Source organism: Rhinopithecus bieti, unplaced genomic scaffold (genome assembly GCF_001698545.2).
Source record: "Rhinopithecus bieti isolate Rb0 unplaced genomic scaffold, ASM169854v2 scaffold_7648, whole genome shotgun sequence".
Taxonomy (NCBI): Eukaryota; Metazoa; Chordata; class Mammalia; order Primates; family Cercopithecidae; genus Rhinopithecus; species Rhinopithecus bieti.
The window spans coordinates 697,500-712,968 of NW_016805609.1; the positions used below are offsets into that span (position 1 = coordinate 697,500).

At 45.9% G+C, this 15,469-nt stretch overlaps 1 protein-coding gene across 1 annotated transcript in view; it reads right to left on the reverse strand.

The window, feature by feature from the left end:
- APBA1 (amyloid beta precursor protein binding family A member 1) overlaps window positions 1-15,469 on the reverse strand; it is a 233,904-nt gene that overhangs the window by 13,293 nt on the left and 205,142 nt on the right. Inside the window, 5 exon segments of the mRNA XM_017873056.1 lie at window positions 3,062-3,274; window positions 5,607-5,786; window positions 9,737-9,922; window positions 10,540-10,626; window positions 11,642-11,674. Of these exon segments, the coding sequence (XP_017728545.1) occupies window positions 3,062-3,274; window positions 5,607-5,786; window positions 9,737-9,922; window positions 10,540-10,626; window positions 11,642-11,674 (699 nt within the window).

Genomic DNA, 15,469 nt, shown 5'->3' on the forward strand with positions numbered 1-15,469 from the left:
GTGCAGACAGAGCTCCGTCTGTACTCCAGCAAGCTTTGCTTCCACCTTGATGCTGTGATCCCACAGCAGCTGCAGAGGGAGTCAGGCCGCCCTCACAGCCTCACTGCTTCCCTCCTCTGGTCCCCGCGCAGATGAGGAGGGAGGGATGCTCAGGAGGGTGGGGACTCACTGGCCAGCTGGGGGCCCTGGGCAAGTCTTCTGTGCGTTTAGAGTCTCTGATGGCCCATCTGTGCACCTAGCATCTGCTGTCCCCCTTGTGGGCTGTCCCAATGAGGAAGGGAGGTGACTCCAGGCCATGAGCTGGAGTCTTGCAAGCCTCAGGAAGCCCAGCTTGTTCTTGCCCAGGCCCCATCCCCACCTTTACTTAAGTCCTCCCCTTGTCTGAGTCTGTTCTTAGTCTGCCATGACAAAGTACCACAGACTAGGTGACTTACAAACAACAGACATTTCTCTCTCACAGTTTTGGAGGCTGGAAGTCCGAGATCAGTGTACCAGTACTGTCAGGTTCTGGTGAGGTCCCCTTCTGAGTTGCAGATGGCCAACTTCTAGTATCTTCACATAGCAAAAGAAAGCTTGCTGGGGTCCCTTTTTTAAGGGCACTAATCCCAACCATGAGGGCTCCACCCTCATGCTAATCACTTCCTAAAGGCCCCACCTCCAAATAGCATCACATTGGGATTAGGGTTTCAATATGTATTTGGAGGGAACACAAATATTATTCAATACTTAATCCCCCATCCCCTCTCCTCCTCCCCAACCCTTCTAGACCCAGACCAACTCCCCACAAACTGTCCCTGACTAGCTTCCCTCTCTCGTCGATTTCTCCCTCTTGCATCTGAACTCCTACACCGCCCAGGCAGAGTTTCTCAACCTCATTTGGGGCTGGATAACTGTGCTGTGTGGCTGTGCTGTGCACCGTAGGATGTTTGACAGCATCCCTGGCCTCTACCCACTGGATGCTGGCAGCACCTTCTCCTCCCCAGTGGTGACAACCCAAACAGTCTCCATACATTTCGGGGGATGCAAGATCACCCTTGGCTGAGAAGTACCACCTCAGGGTCTGGCTTGGGCCTAGCATTTCACCTGACACCCTCCCTGGGATGAGTCTGTATTGGAAGCTTATCCTCCAATCGTTAACCATGGATGATTACATCATCTTGCTGTGCCTCAGCTTCCTAGCTTGTACAATGGGTGCAATAATAGTACCTGCCCACAGAATGCTGCCCCGAAGGTTCAGCAAGTCAGTCCATACATATCTCAGAGCACACAGCGCTCAGAGCACCCAGAGCACAGACACACAGCACTGAGCACTGCAAACCATAAGTCCTTTCACTTCTCCTCAAACCGATCAAGCTCCCTGGGGGCAGGGACTGTCTCCATGGGATCCCTGGGTCCCACAGCCCCTCAGCAGTTCTCATGCATGCACCCAAGGTGTTTAATAAGCAACTTGCTCACTGGCAGGAGCGACTTGTGGTCCTGCCTCCCCAGCCCCCACCCCGCTTGCCTCTCCATGCGATCATAGCAACACCAGACCAGCCTTTCCAGGCCAGGCTCAGACCCCATCTCTCCCTGACTCAACACCGGCCCCTGTCCATCAATTCAAGCAGAAACTTCCAAAGGCCACTTCCCTTTCTGCTACTGACCTAGGTTTTACTCCTTCAAGGTCAACTTTAAAATCACATAAAATGGGCCATCTAATCACTCATAGCCTCTCACCTTTGCTTTTAGGGCCGCAGAGCCCTTGCACATCTCTAATTATCCTCCACATGCATACTGTCAAGCCAGCTTCCCCAGAGCGCGGCTCTGCCTCACAGAGGCCCAATTAAACCTGTCTGAATGAGTAACCATGTTCAAAGTTGATTCTCTAATCTTATCTTTAATGTGTATTAAGCAAGAGGTAGAATTCATTTAAGTGTAAGATATAAGAAAAAGAAATTAGAGGAGGCCAAAGAGGACTATTTCTTTCCAGATGTGATTATCTTACATGGAATTAGAATTTAATCCATTTCATTAAAAACAAAAAGGCACCATCCGTGTGTCCTATACACTCACCTTAACCTCCCATCCCCACCCGCTCAGCCGAGGATGCTGGCTTTGTGATTTTTCTTTTGCTCACAATGACTATTTGCATGAATTCATCCCTTCCCTTCTTCTCCCTCTCTCACACATGCACATATGTACACAGCTACATTCTAGCTAAGTCTTTCAGGAAACCTCTGGGGGATCAAAAAAAAGTTGTGGAATCTCAGTCTACCTACAGTACCACAGCACTTGGTGCAGAGCTACTGGGGTCTACAGATGCTGTCATGGAGGAGGGACATCCCAGTCACACTGGCCATGCAATCGGCAAGTCCCAGTGTGCTCAAAAGACTCCACATGAATGCTTCATGTCTAAAGAAAGTCTCATTTCTTCTCAAGTATTCACATTTAATTTTCCTTCCAGTAGCTCTTCTTAGCCTTATAAGCATCAGTTCAGGTTGAGCAGGAAGGATGCTCAGGTATGAAAAAGCTTCCATGGACTGGAAGAGAGTTTCCTTCTTCTTCTGGCAACGAGCACATGTGAGTTGCTTCACCCAGGGTCTGAGGGAGGACAAACTCACCTGCATCATAGTCAGGGCCACTGGGAAGGAAAAAGCGCTCAGATTTGAAGCATTTCTGTGATTTTTTGACAGGGATGGTAAATCGTGCCAAGTGTATCTGGCTGACTATAAGTGATTGTCTGGATTCCCAAGCTGAGGCCTTTTCTGTTGAGGCTGAGTCTGGGCTTAGTGGGAGAGTGCTGTGATTGGCTAGTGATGCCTGTGAGGGACATGCTGCTATCAGAAAGTAGTGTTATGTGAACCAATACACTTCCCCTGATCTAAATTGATTTCAGGGAAGAATCTGTAAACAGCAACTTGATGGTAAGCTTCCTGAGTGCAAGTCCACGCCTTTTGTGTTTATGTCTTCCTTGGTACCTGACACTTCGAATATTTTCATATACATTAATGACTGGACGGGGGTCACACTTCACATCACTTGAGGTTTACCACAGCAGCTGATTTTTCCCATATTCAGGTACCTTAATAATGCTCTGGCAGGTGGACAGAGGCAGGCCCACCAGGCTGGTGCCATTAATGGACATGATCTGGTCACCGATATTCAGCTTCCCAGATTTCTCTGCAGGGCCACCATGCATCATATTGGCAATGATCACCGTGGGGAGGATGGATCCCCAGCCAGACTCCACAATCACCACACCTAGGATTTCTCCTTTCTGCTTCTCTATGAAAACCTGGAAGGAGAAAAACATTTAGAAAGCCTGCATCAGCAACCATCTGGGGTAGGTAGAAATCAAAGCCTCTCCCCCATTCCTGTCTCGCCTAAAGAGACACTTCCCTGGGGGGAAGACACTTCCCAGATGAGTTTCTGTCTTCTAGCATTCCACACATTTGGAATTTTTAAGAAATGAATTCACACAGGTCTACATTCTTTTGTAATTCACTCTTGTTTCACATAAACAAACTTGCTTCAGCACACAACCACGAGGACCACCAGTTTTTTTTTTTTTTCCTTGTTTTTTTTTCAATTTCTTCAGTCCTGTCCTCAGTGGCAGGGGAAGAGGCTCTGTGGGTGGGTGGTGTGTTACGGTTTCTAGAAATAGCTTTTCAAATTCCATGCGCAGGTTCCCCCTCCCACAGTGCTTCCCCAATTCGCTCCGACATTTAAGTTTCTTGAGTTAAAAATAAATAAACACACAGAAACACTTCTCTGCAAGGAGAAAAAGTTGAGAAAAAAGAAAAAAAAATGATGCTGAAGTTATCACAACCAAAGGTTGGGTATGCATACAGGAAGTGCATATCCTGGATACACAGATTTTTCACAACCTTTACTGGCAGGGCAGAGAAGACAGGAGTTGATGTTGGACACTTGCACTCTGGGGAGGCCTGCAGAGATGCCACTAAAAGGTACTGCACCTCTTGGAAGCATCCAACAAAGAGTACGTATGTGTATTTTTGGGGGACTTGACAAAGTCCCCTTCACAGGTTGATGTCCGCTTCCCCCAGCTGCTGAAGCTCACAGTCAGCCCCTTCCCTGGAGAACTGTCCTTAGCTGAATGGGAGACACCTTCTGTTAAGGTTGAATTGTATCCCCCCAAAATTTGTATGTTGACTTCCCAACCCCCAGTGCCTTAGACTTAGATTGTGACTATTTGGAGATAAGGTCTTAACAGAGGTAACCAATTTTAAATGAGGTGATTAATATGGGCTCTAATCCAATATGCTGGTGTCCTTAAGTAAGAAGAGGAATGGTTGTCTGTCATGGGTATCAAAAAAAGAAGAGGAAATTTGGACATAGAGACATGCATGGAGAAAGGATGATGTGAAGACACAGGGTGAAGACAGCCATCTACAGGCCAAAGAGAGAGGCTTGGAACAGATTCTTCTCTTATGGCCCTCAGAAGGAACCAACACTACCAATATCTTGCTTTTGGTCTTCTGACTGCAAGGTCTGTAAGACAATAGGTTTCTGTTGTTGAAGCCACCCAGTCCATGGTACTTTGTGACAGAAGCCCTAGCGAATTCATATACCCCCTGTCCAGCCTTGGCCAATGACCGGCATGGGGTACAAAGGCTTGCCAGTTCCCTTGCTCCAAGGTGAGACAAATCTGTCCTGCAATCTGAGCCATGGAGCTTCCCTCTGGGTCAGAAGGAAGCTCCTTGCAGAAGGGTGGGACACCCTTCCTTGGTGTCCCACCACCAAGCTTCCCACATCCCTTCTGTTCTGAGGCACTTTCCCAACAAACCTCCGTGACAAGAATCCCTGCCTCAGGCTCTGCTTCTGGGGAATCTGACCTAAGACACCTGACAGACCCCAGTGGATCAAATGATCACTTTCTCATTAAAAGTTCTTTTTACCTATGGGATCAAGTCCAAACCCCTCAGCTGGACTTGCAGGCCATCCAGTCCTGACCCAGACCTCAGGCCCATCTATCTCCTTTCCTGTGCCCACCTCCTGCTCTAGCCAAACCATACTTCCCCATTCCCCAGACAAATGTGGAACTTTCTGACCTCCAGGCTTCCAACCATTCCATAGACCCTACCCTCGGCTTGTCCCTACAATCCCCAGATCGCCAGACAAGTTCGGATAGCCTCATCTTCCTACAGGCACTCCTGAAGAGCTCAGTCTGAAACCACAGGTCATCCCCAGAGGACCACAGCATCTCTTGTCTGAAACCTGAGATCTTCTTTGTTTGTCCAAGTGTAGTTGGTTTTGATTAGTGCCTGTACCTGGCACCATCACTTAACTTTTTCAGTGCCCTTTCCTAGATTGCAGGGTTTGTACAGGCAGAGTTCAGGTCCTATCCGCCTCTGGGACCCACCCCAAACTTAGCTCAGGATGACCAGGAGCGGAGAATGTGCTGTCTCTCTGTTTATACACAATAGCATTTCATGACAGGGCCCCAGAGCAGGGAGCAAGAGATGGGTGTGAGCGACTTCATGATGTCCTGCCAATACTGCACTCCTCACCCTTGATCTGCCTTCACTTCCGCGGCAGGGTGCCCCCCTTTCCAGGCCCCTGCCCAGCTGACCCAGCCTGGAGAACAGCTTCAGGAAAGTACCCACATCTTTACAGTTTTCCGACTTGGAGAAGTGAATCAGGTCATCGTTGTACATGTCCTGGGTATTGAGCAGGTCACTATACTCCTTCTGGCTGAGATCTTCGGGGTTAATCCCATTGGCCCTGAGGAATTCCTGGTACGCCACGCTAAATGCCTGTCCGATGGACTGTGCAATCAGCTGAGCCTGGAACAGCAGCCAGAGAGGAAAGATGGTCAGCAGAGCAGTGCATCTGGTGAGCAGCCTGGCACACTTCCCACCTGAACAATGGCCCTCCTGGAGTTTGAAGAAGCCCTAGACATCACGCCTGCTGGGCCAGTGGCTCTACATGGGGCTACCAGTGCCCACCAGGGGCCATTTTCAGAACGACTGGGGATGTTTTTGATTATGATGATGATCATAAGGAAGCGACCGGCGTTCAGCAGACAGGAGTCAAAGATGCTGAATATCCTGCTATGCAAAAAACAGCTCGATACAGTGATAAGTCATTCTACACCCTGCATCATCTTTACAGATCCCACTGGACATTCATGAGCATGCAATACTTGTGGACAGTTATCTGAGTCTAGGATTCAACTCCAATTTATACATAAACACAAAGACTTTGTGTGACTCTAATACACATCGAACATTTCAAGAATAATACCGTGTGAATAGAGAGAAGATGTTATTTTGCTTCATTCAGCACTTCACCAGGAGGAAGCTTCATGACTTTGGAAAATCATCAACATCAGTGCTGTTGTGGTATCTGTGCTGCCAATAAATCACATACCTATCAACCTGCACATGTGCTGTCGTGCATGGTGATTCTGCATGTGCTTGTAGACACATACATGTTATTTAGCCCTCAATTTGAAATGTCAACTACAAAGTGTTTACGATATCCCACTGCACACTGTGTTCTGCTACATTCAAGCTTAATCAAGTAGGTATAAGCATCTTGACTACCTCATTATGCCTTTCAGAATGGTTGCGCCAGAGCGTTTATTAATACATATTGTAATATGGTTTTATTTTAGCTTGCTTTCCACTTATCTTTCCTTTATATTACATTTATGGCCACAATTTGATTATTCTGTGAAAGATTTTTCAATAGGGGAGGTTATATTAGCTATGAATTTCATTTCAGGATAGTAATGGGTCATTAATAAAATATTTATTGTAGAAAGGGAGTGTTGGGTCTAACAGAGTTGAGAACTCTGACTGGTCCAACCCTGCGTTTTCCAGTTGAGGAGATGGAGGCCCAGAGACACAAAGGAACCTCTCAAGGTCACACAGCTTACAGGAGGTGGCACTGACTTCTGCACTGGGCTTTGATGGCTTTTCCCTGCATTAATTAAGCAACATTATTAATCCAGACAGCCAAGAGCAACTGAGCACGTCTCATGTGGCTATGCTGCAGTAAATGCTATACAAGGTATAGGCTATGAAAAGTAAATGCTATACAAGGACTATCACTGAATCTGCATATCATTTCTATGACAGCTATTAGTATGAGTGGTCCACAGTCTTTCACTTGGAATGTGAGAGGCTCTGTTTCAGAATTCAAAACTTTTCCAATTTTAGAAAGGTAGCAGGGTGCAAATACTGGACATTGTGCCATAACCTCCCTTAGGGTCTGGGGAAGTACACAGAGCACAGTAACATTTCTGTGGCAAAATGTGTAAGATTCATGGTAAGCTGAACAAATCCTATAAATGGCCTCCCGGCAGGCAAGGCAGGTTTATCAGTAACCTGACTGCAAAAATCCCTTTTGTTTCTCAGAGCTTTCTAGACTTTGGAACTATGGATCTGTATTATGTATTAGTGTCCCCACTGGGTAGACCAGGATATGGAGGTTGAGGGGTTAAACTGCACAATTGCTGAGAAGGGGCTGGGGGCTGAATCCAGAGCCCATCCTCCTGCCCACCACACTGGACAGCTTCTCTGTGAAATTCTGATGGGCAGAAACACAAAGCCAAACCAGAATATCTCTAGAGCAGTGTTTTAAAAACACAATTCTAATCTCCACTCCTTTTTCCCCACCTTTCCTAAATGTTGCTAAAAGCACCTTATTAACAGCAAAACAGGAACTTTCCATGGAAAGTTCAGGAAAAGAAATACTGAACTTTTCTCATTGTGAGAATCTGGTGACTTTACAAGTCACATCAAGAACTACCACCGTCCACCTATTGTAAAACCGGGAGTAAGGCATTGCTTTTGGCATCAGAGAGGTGCATGTAGACAAACTGAAAAATATATACCTGGGAATGTGACCAATCGACTTCCCGATCACCATTAGCGGATGCCCCCGGTGAATGCACTGGCTACTGAGATTTATGGAACACTAGCCATGTGCCACACATCAGGCTTTAACTGCAATATCTATGAGAGTGCCGCAGCAGCCTGGCGAGGGAGGCACTATCGTCCTGCAGAAGAGGAGCCTGAGGCTTAGTGACTGCACAGCTTGGATGAGGAAGGACTCAAGCCCAGCTTGCCCAATTCTGAAGCCAGCACACTCTGGCCCTGCTCTAGTGAAAGCAAAGGGGTAAGATTCCAGGTCCACTCTTGCTTACCTCTTGCTTCTCCATTCTTTCCTTTCTTCCCTGGCGGACCCAAGGGCACCCCAAGGAGAAGAAACCCCTCCCTAAGAGCTCCAGCCAGATGGAGGTGGCGGTGGGGCCTACAGGGATCCTCGATCCCTGTAACTCTGTCTTTTCACTGGCCCGCAGGACATAGGAGGCTTAAAAGTCCAAATTTTCACTCTTTTGGAACTGTGTGGGAACCTCCTAAAACTCATTTTCCCCCCGTTTGCATGTTGGCCTCAGTTTTACAGGAACAGTAGGGAGAATGGCAGGCAGAGGCATTTCAAGCTCTCTGTCCTCCCAGTGACCTTGTCCTGTGGCTGCTTTCTAGAGAACAAGACCAGTAAAGGATGGTGACAGTAAGTGTCAGCATCTCCTCTCTGTGCCCACAGCCCCAACAGCTCTGGTTCCCTGGAGAAAAAAGCAGGATGGCTGCTGACAGCTAACTTCCAAGAGGAAGGCAATTTCTGCAGCTAGATGAATGCTGTACTGGAGAAGAATGGCCTCTTTGAAGGAACCAAGGCTACAAGATGCCATCTTCTCTTCACAGATCAGGACTCTGTGCTCCATGTGAGAAACAGCTTATTCCTCTGCGTCAGGAGGAAACATGGGCACAGTCAAAAGCAATGGCCCTCAGGGGGTAGGTGAGTTTTCTGCTGTTAAAGATTACTATGGGGCTGTGGCCTCCCCTGGGAGGCAGCTTCTGAGGCCCAGGATGGCGAGGGGAAGTAGGGGAGCACCTAGGAGCAGCTCAGGTGCTAATGCAGTTTGCAGCCTGGTCGCCTCACTAGCAGCTTGGGTTACAACCCTGAAAGCAGGCCAAATGAAAAAATGGCTTCTGCTGTAAACAAATTTTCTCTGTTAACCCCATCACCCAGAGAAATGGAGCTTAGGAATCACTGACTTTGTGCCAGGAAGAGGAGCTGGTTTTCCTAAGGACTGGGATAGGCAGTGCTGTTGTTTGCTGGGGAGGGACAGGGATGCTAACTTTCCTGTAGCCCAGAGGATGATCCTGGACCACAAAGAACTCTCCTCCCAAAATGCCCTCATGCTTGGGCAGACCTGCTCAAACCCCTATAGGAGGGCCAAATTCTTCCTACTCTTCACCTCATCCCAAAGTCTCTAATAACTCGGCCTCCTTTCTCTTCCTCAAAGGAAAACGCAGCTAGCCCCTGACTCAGGGCCTTCACACCTGCTCCTTCCTCATTCTCACTTTATTCAGGTCTCTGCTCCAAGGTCACCTCCTCAAGCGAGGGCTTTGTTGATCACCCTACCTGACATAGCCCCTGTCCCTCCATCCCTTGACCCTGTTTTATTTGTCTGTGGAGCACTTCCCACTACCCAATTTTACATTAAGTATATTTACCTATTGATTTTCTGTCTCCTTTCAGCCCTTGCGATGAGTACCCTGTCTGTTTTATTCAGACTTGTATCTCTAGTGCTGGAACAGTGCCTGACACACAGTATGTGCACAGTAAATACATGTTTCATGTGTGATGAATTAGACGGAATTAGGCTCTGAAAAGTCAAGAGAACCTAACCCAGAAGGAGATCAAAGGAAGCAACCCTTACATCCTCAGACTCGAAGACGTGGCAGATCATCTTGTACTGCCTTTTCCCATCCTGGGATGGGTGGGATGCTTCCACGTTCTCCTGGGAGTTGGAACGAGGCATCCGCCGGCGGGCCATCAGCACAACGATGTTCCCAATGTCCGCAATGTAGGAAATGGTCCTCAGAGGGTGGTCCATCATTGTCTCCTGGAGGCAGGAGGAGAGGGCGGGTAAGTCCAGCTCGGCATCTAATGACCCAAGAGAGCGCCTGCCACCCCATAGCCAGTCAAGTATGTTCACATGCAGGGTGGGCTCCAGGGCTCGCTGCAAAGCCCATGCTGAGGGATTAATGGATCCCCATCCAGGCCTGAGGGCATTTCCCTTGGCTAACCAAGAGCAGGAAATGATCTGTGGCAGGTGAAAAGAAATAAGAAATTCTAAACAGTAGAATCTCTTGTGGGGAAGTCAAAAAAAAAAAAAAAAAAAAAAAAGACAGAAAAAAACAAAATGGCATGGCTGTTTCTGTTTTTGTGTGCAGGAGTGTATGAGTGATTTTAAACCCAATTTCTTAAAAGACGAATGTGTCCACATTAATGAATCCTCTGATTAAAATTTCTGAAAATGCTAAACGTCATCCATGTCTTAGGGGGGTTTTGGGCTTTAAGAAAGCAATCCCAAACCCCATCCAGCAGCAGGCACTGTGAACACCACCTTCTAGCTCACTGGGGCCCAGCATCTGGGGACAGCCGCTCTACCGACACATGCGTCTCTGAGTTACGATGCCACTAAGCTTCCCCCTGGGAAAGGTGGAAGCCAGCTGATACCTGTGTGTCAGCGTTCAGCACTTTGATTCTCTGGGTAGAAATGAAGAGATCCACCTCAGTCATTGGCTGAGATTCGCCTTCAGGAGCCTGAGAAGAAAAAATGCACCAAGAGAAAGTTTGACCACACTGCCCTGACCCAGATGCAGAAGGAGTCAGGTTAGCTCACACAGAGGCACCAAGACACAGTTACCAGAACAGCAATACAGACTCTAGGCTTAAACTGCCAAAGCTGAAGGTACCACACAGAGGATGGACACATGGACAAGAGTTAGCACCTCTAGGTTACAGGGAAAAATGCAGAATCCCCTTTTCTTCCTCCCCTATAGAAGCAGTAACTCACTGCAGTAGATTTCACTCTTTGAACGATGATGGCAAGTGGCCCTCTCTGTAAGGGTTTTGGAGCCCAACAGATTGAAGAAATATGGCAAAAAACTCATACCAAAAGACCTTGGGGAAGTCGCTTAGAATTTGCCTCTGCTTGAGCCGATGGAAGACAATGTTCATAGCAGCTGCAAATGAAGCCATTTGGATGCAGTTCTGGTAAGAGGGTCTTTACATTTTACACACCACCCCAGCAACACAGAAGCAGTCCTGAAGCCACCCCATTAAGAAAGAGCCCCAATGCCTCAACGTCCCAGGAGTAGTAGTTCATAAGCACCTAGAAGCTCCACAACCAAAAAGCGCAGTCTGGTTCATTTAGGGCTTAACTCTGTACATGTGTGGTTATTAGCGAGTTTTCTTTTTTGCATCCAGCAATCTGACAAATCCACAAATAAAGCATAACTATAATTGAACAGACTCAAGTCCCTGCCACATCGATGCTCCTGAATGGTTGGAACTTCCATACTACTATACGATTCATTTAGCATCTCCAATCTGCTCCCTGTCGTTCCTCTGAAGTGAAATGACTAATGAGCAACAGAAAACGGCCACCTTTGGCAACTGAGTTTTGAGAAATGCTGGCTTATGGGGCGGTTCAAAAGAAATCTGAACAAAACTTGCTGGATGCAGAAAACAAAACACGAAAATATAAAAAGGTAAAACAGAAACGAATGAAAAGAACAGGCATAACACCAAGCTGATGAAGTTGTTTGTACTGCACCTTCTTCCTGCTTTTGGCTAATTTCTGGGCCATCTGCTTAGCATGGAACAAACAGAGACAGGAGAATAGTTAGAAAGAATTTGCAGAGACTCAAAGTCAAAAAGGGAATTGACAAACTAATACTGAATAGTGGCATAAAGCGTTTCTGTGGGAAGAGGACTGGCTTTTAAAAATCCCAGTCTAAAGATAATCAATGTCGTAATTCAGAATTTAGTATGTGGGAAGTGGTGAAGTGAGACAAAGGAAATGTGTTGGGTGCTTCTTATACTTAATTGCGATTGATCTTTCCAAAGAACCAAGTTTTGGTTCTGTTAATTTTCTTTATTGTAGGCCTGGTTTTCTATTTCACTGATTTCAGCATAGACCTTTATTTCCTTCTAGTTTCTTTGGGTTTAATTTGCTGACTTCTCAGCTTCCTGAGATAAAAACTTAAATTATGGCTTTTCAAACTTTATTCTGATATTCAAAGCTATGAATCTCCCTCTAAGCATTGGTTTGGATGTATTCCACAAATTTTTGTGTGTTTCAACTTAATCATTATTCCATTAATTTTTTTTTCAAATTTCCACTGCAATTTCTTCTTAGAACCTTGGATTATTTAGAATTGTATTATTAATTTTGATACATTTGGGGATTTTCTAGTTATTTTTTATTTACTATTTTTTTTTGAGATGGAGTTTTGTTCTTGTTGCCCAGGCTGGAGTGCAATGGCGTGATCTTGGCTCACCGCATCCTCCGCCTCCCAGGATCAAGAAATTCTACTGCCTCAGCCTCCCGAGTAGCTGGGATTATAGGCATGCGCCACCACACCTGGCTAATTTTTGTATTTTTTAGTAGAGATGGGGTTTCTCCGTGTTGGCCAGCCTGGTCTCGAATTCCCGACCTCAGGTGATCCACCTGCCTCGGCCTCCCCAAGTGCTGGGATTACAGGTGCGAGCCACCGCGCCCGGCCTCTAGTTATCTTTTTCTATTGATTTTGGAATTAATTCAACTGTGGTCAGAGAACACAGTCTGTATGTCAATCTTTTGAAATATGCTGCGGCTTAGTTGTATGTTTCAGTACATGACTGACTTTGATGGATGTGTCATGTGAACTTCAACATATGCATTCTGTAGTTGTTGGGGACAGTGTTCCATCAATGACAATTAGGTCAATTAAGTTGGTTAAGAGTATTGTTCAAACCTTCTGTGTACTTGCTGGTTCTTTAATCTGCTTGTTCCATCATTTATTGAGTGTGTCAAAACCTCCAGCTGTTATGTGGATTTGTCTGTGTATCCTGATTCTGTCAATCTTTACTTTATCTTACAGCTATGTTATAAGGCATGCACATATGTAGGATGGTATGCCTGCTTGATAAGTTGATCCTTTCATTGTTCTCCCTTTTTATCTCTAGTAATACTTCTTGCCTTAAATTTGTGTAATATTAATGTAGTTTACATCTAACTAAAAATGGATGTACCATACTCCCTTTTGCTCACAATTAAAAGACAGCATAGTTGATTAAAGCAGACAGTGGGGCTGGATTGTCCAAAACCAAGTCTTGGCTCTGCCATTTACTAGCTGTGTGACTTTGAGGCAAGCCACTGAACATCTCTGTGCCTCAGTTTCTTCATCTGCAGAATGAAGATAAAAATAGTATCTACCTCACAGGGCTGTTTTGAGGACAAAATGAATACATGCAAAGCTCTTCAGTGCCTCGTACATTCTAAGCACTATATTGGTGTTTGCTGTTATATGATTATAATTGACCTAGGTCATGATGCAATTTCTTGCCTTTTGCTAAGGCTTGCTATTTATACAGATCTTCTACAAATAATGGTGAGTCAATGGCCAAACTGCAGACGCTGTTGTGGTAATGGGACTGGGGTGTAGGAAGAACTGCTCTCTCATATCCCTGGGTACTCACCTGGTAGAAAAGCTCCTCTGCTCTCAGCAGCACATCTCTGTTTCATTAGTGACTAAAATATGTTGCCTATACTGCCTCATTGTAGAGAAACTGGATGAGTCAGCCATCCAGACACCACATAGTGAATCTCCGGTACACCCGGGAAACTAGGGCAACCGCACTCCCGCACAGATGCCCTGCTGTTCTTACTGGTGGCCATGAGCTCACTGTGAATAGTCTGCTCTGAAAAAGTCTGAAGGTAGCAACTGTGTCATCCTGACTGCTGCACATTGCAGTGGAAATATTTCTGCACCTGGGAAGTGACCGTATGCTGATGTTATACCACGCCACACCACGAGGATTCCCATGTGGAATCCGAGTCTGGCCAGGGATGTTCTGACTGGCGTCAGTTATAACCTGCATAACTGACAGCTGGGAGATCTTTAATGTTTGTTTGACCTTGACCTCTCCTGAAATGATATGGCAGCAATATAGGAATTCCCATTACTTTGGATACCAAACCTAACAGCTGTTGGTCAAAATTCAACTCTAGGGAACCGATTTGAAAGAACTCTTTCAAAAGAAAATAGGTTCCACCATCCCTCAAGTACCCAAATTTTTTTTTTTTTTTTTTTTCCTGGAACTGGTGTTGAGGAAGAGGATCCAAAAGGCAAACTGAGTTTCATGAAAGGTACTCTGAAACTTTTTTTTTTTTTTGGGGGGGGAGGGACAGAGTCTCGCTCTTTCACCCAGGCTAGAGTGCAGTGGTGCCATCTCGGCTCACTGCAACTTCTGCCTCCCAGGTTCAACCAATTCTCGTGCCTCAGCCTCCTGAGTAGCTAGGATTACAGGCACCTGCCACCATGCCCAGCTAATTTTGTATTTTAGTAGAGATGGGGTTTCACCATGTTAACCAGGCTGATCTCGAACTCCTGACCTCAGGTGATCCACCCACCTTGGCCTCCCATAGTGCTGGGATTACAGGTGTGAGCCACCGCACCTGGCCTGAAACAGTTTTTATGAAGTTAAAAATATTCTGTGGATTTAGAGTAATACCATCTTTAAATCACTCATGATATCCAAGTACCCTACAATAAATTATAATTTAAAATTTAAATATAACATCACAGAAGATGGGAGAGTTGGAGCCAGAATGAGAAATTAGGGTAGCAGAAAGGGGTCCAAGAGAAACATAAGGCCAGCATGCATTTTTAAGGCAGCAATGACAACATCTATTTAAACCCTTGTGTTTCATGGGATTGATCATGGCTTACCACATGGCGGGGTGTGGCGCAAAGGACAAACTGCAGCACCACCCACCCACTTACTCCATCCACAATGTGTACTGAGTTTCTGCTGTTGTTAAGACATTCTAGATTAGTCGTGCCAGGGATGCTCCTGACTGTTCTATCTTTTCTTTCCCCACTGACATTTACTGAGAACTTGTTATGTGCCAGAATCCTTCGAAGTATTTCCCATAAATCAGTGTAAAAGCTTACAACACCCCTGTGAGCTACTACCCTGCTAGGTGGTAAGCCATGATCAATCCCATGAAACATGAGGTTAAGGAGATGTTGTCATTTCTGCCTACATTATGTTATCCTCATTTTTCAGAAGAGGGAAATGTGGCACAGAGAGGCTAATTAACTTGCCCCAGGTCACACAGCTGTGAAGTGGCAGAACAGAGATTCAAATTCTGGCAATCTTACTCCACTGTAAACCCCTAGTTGTGCAACTGAGGCAAGCTTGTCATCTGTAAACTTCTCCATTTGTCTATACCATGGGGTGAACAATACCTACCTCACAATATTCTCTACCTCATCCATTTTGAGGAGTAAATGAGATTGAGATAATGCATGTGAAGGGCCTAATACTTTACTGATCATAGACTTTTTCAACTAAGATGGGAAATGATACAACTTAGGCAAAGCTATAATGATAG